Below are 7,589 nucleotides of genomic sequence, written 5' to 3'. Positions count from 1 at the left end.
AGTGAATACGTACTTTACAATAATAAAAGTAAAAGCCATTTGAGTATTCTATGTGTATTCGAATATACAGATATTAGATGTCACATCATCGATGACACTAAAAATAGAATCGTAACTAGGCAAAGTCTGGCGATCAGATAGTTAAAAGTGTATTTATGTTTCGAAATATGTATTTTATGTAAATGAGAGATATTTACACATTTTAAAAATTATTTATACTTACTTCTTAACTATTTACCTCTTCTTAGGGATTGAATCCACAAATACGCTTACAAAGTGAACAATACCCTTTTCTCTTTAATAATTTGTCCAGTAATTTTAAGAATATAAAATATAAGCGTGTCCTTAACCGATTCGTCTCTGTACAATGACGTAGCCTGGAGTCAGTAGGATCAGCAATCGATCAGTTCTGTTGCAAGCCATCATGCCGATCAACGCCGAGACTGTGAACCTCGCCGCCACCTACATGATCCTCGTGATCCTTCTCTTCTTCTTGTGGCTTCTTTACTCCGTTGTCTTCTAGAGTGTAAGTCTGTGCGAGTCTGTGACAGTGAACGTGGTGTGATTTTATTTTTAGGGAAAGTTTCAATAAATAATTTCAGGACGTTTTGGTTGGAAGTTCCTTTTTTTCTATTGTTTTTTTAAATATAAGGTGTATACCGAATGTTACGCCTTTAAATTTAATGTTATCAATTCCAGATTATCTTTAACTGTTTCTTGGAGCTTTCGTAGGAAGTTAATTTAATTTTATAATACATCATGTTTATTTTATCAAATTGTCTGTTGTTAGGAGGTGTCATTTTCTAAGTACTTTCAGACTTACAAAAAAAATTGTATTACATTGCCGTTAATAGTGTTGTATCTTGTCTAAATTCAAAAATATTTCATCTTATATCCCTAAAGATCATATAATGTAACATTAGTAAGGCGCTACGGCACGTTTGTTGTTATTGTTATCAGTGTTTAAAATTAACCGAAATCCTGTCAACGACAGGTCTATAATTACAATCATATTTATAAATGTGGATATCTGGCTTGGGATAGGGGCGTGGTGCGCGGGCGCACGAGCGGGGACATTTTAGTGTCACAAGTCAGTTTTCTGGAGATTCTTGTCCAGTGAGCGTGTGTCAAGATGCCGAACCACGAGACGACGAATCTGATCGCCACCTACCTCATCCTGGTGCTGCTCCTAGCGAGTCTTTGGCTACTTTACTCCGGAATGTTCTGAGGTGCTCCCTTTAAGTTATGCCTAACAAAATTATCTTATATGTAGTTATTCTAGGACTTTCAAAATATCAACTAATCATTCGATGATTGATTTGTCATAGTTAGGTCTTCATTTTGTAGATTTATATCGCTCTTTTATATATCGTTTCCTGTCAATTCTCTGTAGTATAATATTACTTCGTAAACTATAAAATATGTTGGCAGCGCTAATGTAATAAAATGGTAACCACATTGCAAATAATTTGCAATAAATACCGGCCGTTATGAATAAATTATTGGTGCGGTAATTAACGCTTATATCCGTTTCATCTCATTTTTATGAGCGATTAACTTTTTCATTGATGATATTTAGCTATGCCATAGAAAATTTAAATATTATCTTATTAAGATACAATAATCGTTAGGCTGGCTGAATGAAATTCGGAATGGCGAAGTCCATCTCCCAGACCTAAGTAACAAAAATATTTCAAGTATCCCCATTGTTCCAGATGAAAGAGAAATGGAATCCATAATCATTATGAGTAGTACAGACATTTCCTGCCTGTGTCGCTATAAATAAAAATATGTATAAATGTCTTAGGTTTTATAATTTTTTTTTTTACAACATACCTAAGTCGTTTGCTATTTTTAAATCAAATTTTTTTTGGAGACCATACGCATTTTCTTAAAATATAACCTCTGTGGTGAAAAAACCACATGTTATCAATAGTAGCCAAGACTTATTGACCGTACTGTATTTGTTTCGATGTGGCATCTCAACCAGCGCGTGCCAGAGATGTCACATTGGATTTGTAACCTCATTACAGGGATGCCAATACTTAGTAACGGTAGTAGTATTATTTTAATTTTATATAAATTGTTTATGCATTTCGTAGGGAGCAACGAAGCAGCATATTCAACTGCTTGTTCAGTTTTCTATCGCCTAAATAACATGTCGTCGGTTGATTGCAATCACCGTCACCCATTTCTATTTTAATTTCATGGAATTTGTACCTATAGATTTTAATTACCTTGTTTATATTACGTATTTTCGTAATTATTATTACTTAACATATTAGAATTGTCTTATAAGTTGAGTTAAAAAGTCTTTATACGAGTATACTATTGGCTTTACACTATCTATACTTAATTTAATAAAACCGTAATGGATCGGTGTCTGTACATGAAAGATATATAATAAAAAATATTATTGGGGGCCTTTAATAATGTAATGTAACCCAAAACAGTGATTTTTTTGTTTGTCTGTGCGTTTGTTGACGCTAATCTCACAAACGGCTAAACCGGCTAAATTCTGGCAAAATTCACATTACATTTATTGTTTCTTTTCCGGTTCTGAAATAAAAAGAGTAATGTCAATATAAAGTATTTTATGGATATTATCTTTAAAATAATAATGTTATTAGATTAAAGTAATAGAGATGAGAAAATAAATAATTGTGTTGTACAAGCGGGCGAAGCCACGCGAGGGCCACTAGTCATCAATAAGTCAGACTGAACGTAAAACGGATAAATTGAAATCCGTCTTTTTGAAATTCAAAGATATATCTAAATATGCGAGAGTAAAGTACGAAGTGACACATTCTTTTCTAACTTCCCACTCCTCAAAAATACCAGAGATGATGCTAAAATAAAACAAAACAAAAAAAAACATCCACTAGGTTAATAAAATCCACGAATTTAGATTGAAATCGAGATGATATGATGATGACATAGTACAACTATCTATAACCGAGTGAAGCGCCTGCGTCTCTTCAAAACAACGTTGACTCTAAAATTATCCGTCCAATTGTACCGAAAGACCGAGTTTCGTGAGAATATGAATATTTTAATGTAATACGTACATTCCTACATATGTATGTATGTATGTAGGTAGGTACGTGACCGGTGCTTGTGCCAAATGTGAATATCAAAACAATTTTTTACTTATAAACACGTCATTTGAGTTTAAATATGCTGTCTGTTCTGTCACCTCGGACAACGACTTTAATATTTTGAAGCGAATTATGTGTCTAATAGCTTTTAATTATGAAATTATTATATAATAAACTAATTGCTAGTAAAAGATTTGAAACCATCCAAGTAGATAGTCTAATACTAGCCAATATTTAAAAACGTTTTGGTTAGATTTTAATAGAAAATATATGCTTGATATTATTGTTTTTATCTTCATACATCTACAGAATTGTTTTTAAACAGAACTCTAGTTTCTGCGTTTTACTTGGCTTAAGCTTTTCCTGTAATTTGTACTGAGTGTTCTCATTTCTTGCCGAATTTTATGTCGGGGCCCATGGGAATATCTGGGTCAATAAGTTTTGATTATAGGGAATGCAGCAATGCGTAGGTAAATGCTTGCAATCAAAAGTGAGTGAGCTGATTTATTTAAGAGTTGTACACCTAAATACCTCCATTTAATCTTATGCCTTAATACCAGTAGGAAGAATCTTGATAACAATTATCTTGACAGACGGCAAGACAAAAAATGAAACGGACAGAGAGACAAATAGATTTCATAACATTCATTGCATAAAAAAGACACTTTCTTTGACAACTCACTAATAATTCTAAAATTAGGGAGCTCACAAAGACAAAATTGCAGGTAAATTATAATATATTTGGCTTCAATACATCAGGTCTGTAAATACTCACCTGTCCAGTACTGAGAATAGTATATCAGAGCACAGTATATCACGGAGGCTGGACATCTTGCAATTAATCTCTATCTGCGTATTAGTGCTACGCATCTGCAGCTTACAAACGATGCTACTTTGTTAAATTAATTAACTATTCTTGATAAGCACACGTGTGTCTGTTGTAATTTGTTTTTACTAGTGTATTTTGTTCGTATTCGCTTTGATAAGCCTTTTTGTTTTGTCAGGCAGAGTGAACTTAGTGTTTAAGCACTCCACTCTTTATTCAGCAAGAATTTTGAGTTGATTGGCGGCTCTTAATATCGCAATATGTCTAATACTCAATTAATATTCCGCATATAGCAGGAAAGGCAAAGTGAATCTAGTGTCACTCCATTCTCTACTTTTCGTTGTCAACTTTCAAGACGTTGAATCATTGCGTGTACGGCGGAACCCAACCCTGCCTCTGTCTTGCGAGAGAATGGAAGTTATTTATTCCTTCAAGTTGGAACAGTCCTCACGTCTTGATATTATATATCAAATATATGCTTTAAAGCTTTATTTTTTCTAGAATAAGTAAATTTACGACATCACATGATTTCAAACTAACGACCGACGAACGAATACACTAAATGTGTAGACAATAAAAAATGATCAAAGCCAACGTTTTCTAGTAATCTTTAAAACTCAAATTCTTGTAAAGAGCATCAATTATCTATTCTTGCTCTGAAAGTCATAAATCATGGTTGATTTTTCACATTATGTCAGAAATAGAGTTTTTCCGTGTAAATTTAGAGGGAGTTATATTTAGTTACTTGGTGACACAAGTCTTGTAGCGGGCGCCCTTGTCCTTCACCACGAACATAGATTGATCTTTAAATAACAAAACTGTTTCGTTTTAGTTATTAATAAAACTGTTCGCTGGTTTATATTTATTTTAAGCAGAGGGAACCTGGAAACCTAAACACTCCGTTCCCATTAAAACAATATTTAATGGGAACGGAGAATAGAAGTCTATTTCCCAAATTCTTCCGTATGCTACAACCATTGCGTGTTGAGTCGCAGAACTTAACGTCACGCTTTGGATTCTTACCAGAGCGAGGAAATGAAAATATCAAATATTTAATTGCTTCGAGTGGGAATCGAATCCACTACTGCACGCGCTTAATCGCACGCTTGTCTCCATGCGCCACAAGAGGCCCTGAGGCCTGGTTTCATCCTTATTTTTTGTGTGATCTCTACGTTTATATAAAAATATTAATAATCTCTATCAGATGCGAGTGCCAAATGCCTCTTATTTAGTGTACATTCTTACTTTTATTTTCATATTTTTTATCTCTCGTGAACACTATTTAGCTATTTTATGAATATTTTTTTCAGCTGAAGCAAAATTGTTGAAACTGCAATAAAATATTGTGAAATAGTAGTATAGCAGAGTTTTATAAGCACCCTCTTTATATATCTCTAAGAATTGAGAAAAAAACTTTTTATATTATGAGCTTAAATAAATCTTTTACAAAGAACGGTTTTCTAAAAGATAATTTTCTTATTAGGCATGTATTGAACAGTAGCACAGCATCTTTAAAGATGGTATGTGGATTTGATTCCCATTTAATTTTTTGATTAAAATTTAAAAATTCAAAATTTAAAATTTAAAATATCTGTAAAAAAAATTCTAACAAGTAAAGCTTATTACACTGTTCAAGAATATTTAGAGGATAAGCATGTATGGAATTAATGTCTATTGAATGTCAGGCAGGACAGCTGCCAGCTAATGTAATAGTAAAATATACCATTGACTTTAAAAAGAGCAACTGTTGAGTTTCTTGCCGGCTCTTCTCAGCAGAACTGCCTTCCGAACCGGTGGTAGCTTTTTGTTGACATGTACATTCGACGATTCAAAAGTGCTTATAAAGTTTATTTGAATAAAGAATATTTTGAATTTGAATTTGAATTTCGGAAATTAATTATTTTTAAATTACTTTAATTTCCCCGCTATGTTTGAACGAGGTGCGACGTCCAGTTCCACCAGGCCACATATACCTCGAATAGGGAAGTGAGGCAAATATTCGGAACGTCAGTGATAGTGTCTTACAGTAGGTTCTCAGGGTACCGTGTTATGCGTAATGCCGTGCTAGAATCGATAATACTAATTCACTTATTACCATAACGACACAGCTGGACTGCACCATGGCGGTGTTAATATACCTCTACTTTATCCTACAAATAACAGGGAGTGCAGAGGGAACCTGCGAACCTAGTAGCACTACGTTCCCATTTAGGAGGTTTTTACCTATAAATATAAATTTAACTTTTCTCTTTCCAGATGTGGTCAACAGCAAGACAACAAAAGAGACCAATGAAGGATGGTGGATAGTTACACATTGTAAATTATAATTTAAGAAACCGTAATTTTAGTGTTAAGCTATTTATTACTTTATAAGTATGTCGGTATACTCCAGAGCATTTATCCACGAACCCTGCAAGCTCAACAGAAGGATAAAACATCATCTAGTCAACTATTCCAAAATTATATAAAATATAAGTCATGAGAAAGACAAATGTTATTTATGTATTGATTTTTTTTATTAAAAAAAAATAACTAGTCAGTGTTTTTATATGAAATTTCAATATATTTATAAATGTAAGTGTTTGTTTGTATAACACAATTTACATAAAACGTCAAATAACTAAATGTATCTTGGTTGGTGTAATGCTAATATTTTTAGACAATGACATGACACGTTGAGACAGTGGTTTTTGTAATAAATTTATTAAGTTTTAATTTTGTTTTTATTTTCATCATTATTACATTAGTAGTTAGTAGTGTAGTATTTTTTTTAGTAGTTATTTCTGTGTTCCTATGAATATTCAATTGATTTTATTATTATATTTTTATATGAATATCCTTTCAATGTCAAAGGCTCTTACTTTTTTAGCGTCCTATATGGATCCTCATCTAGTAATGCAGTAGTTCTTCATCTTCAATCTTTTTCGGCGCATCGAACACATTTTTAAACAAATATACCAAGATTTTGCAGCTTGTGTAAGTATTTCGTACCTCAACGACTAAGATTACCTTTCATTTTTTATTGTAAAAATACAAGTTCGATTTTGATAAATATATCAGATATATGTACAATGATGGAGATATATTTAAGATATGCCTTTTAATAATAACAAAATTTATACGTATAAAAATGAATATTTTGGTTTATTTGACTCAAGAAATCGTAATCTAACTTGTGAAAATAACTTTATATAGTATCTTTCTCATTAGCGTCTGTCGCTTTCTTATCAAAGTAGATCGAGTCAAGAGTTATTTGACACCGCTTCAAAAGCTCGATATATATTACGGTAGAGACCAACGCTATTCCTAGTATAACACGATTGTTTTTTTCCTAGTATATATAATATACCTAGTATTTTTCTAAAAAACCGTGATTTTAATACTCATACCTATTTAAAGCAAACTCATAAAAACATATTTATATAATTGTGATTGTGATACTATCCAAATCAAAAGCTCAACGCTATAAAACAAGAGCCGGGTCAGGTGGCGGCGATGTTAACGATGGCAGAAATAGAGCCGACCACTGGCAGACGTCCAAACTCTCTAATTCATAAATATGCTACAATACTCGTACACTGAATGAACGCCCTTAAAGCCGCCCATACGTGATTGATATTATTGTGTAAATTCATTCCGCAATATATATGTTATTTTTAAATATT

At 32.7% G+C, this 7,589-nt stretch overlaps 1 protein-coding gene across 1 annotated transcript; it reads left to right on the top strand.

The window, feature by feature from the left end:
• The first annotated feature begins 424 nt into the window (after window positions 1-424).
• LOC146541787 (uncharacterized) lies at window positions 425-6,639 on the top strand. The gene is made up of 3 exons (XM_085195785.1): window positions 425-475; window positions 1,045-1,229; window positions 6,181-6,639. Exons 1-3 carry the CDS (start codon window positions 425-427, stop codon window positions 6,215-6,217), a joined length of 273 nt encoding a protein of 90 aa, XP_085051911.1. The 3' UTR covers window positions 6,218-6,639.
• The last annotated feature ends 950 nt before the right edge of the window (window positions 6,640-7,589 follow it).

This window comes from Heliconius melpomene, chromosome 1, assembly GCF_056956725.1.
Source record: "Heliconius melpomene rosina isolate 202511_hmr_F chromosome 1, ASM5695672v1, whole genome shotgun sequence".
Lineage (NCBI taxonomy): Eukaryota > Metazoa > Arthropoda > Insecta > Lepidoptera > Nymphalidae > Heliconius > Heliconius melpomene.
This window is presented reverse-complemented; position numbering and strand designations above follow the sequence as displayed.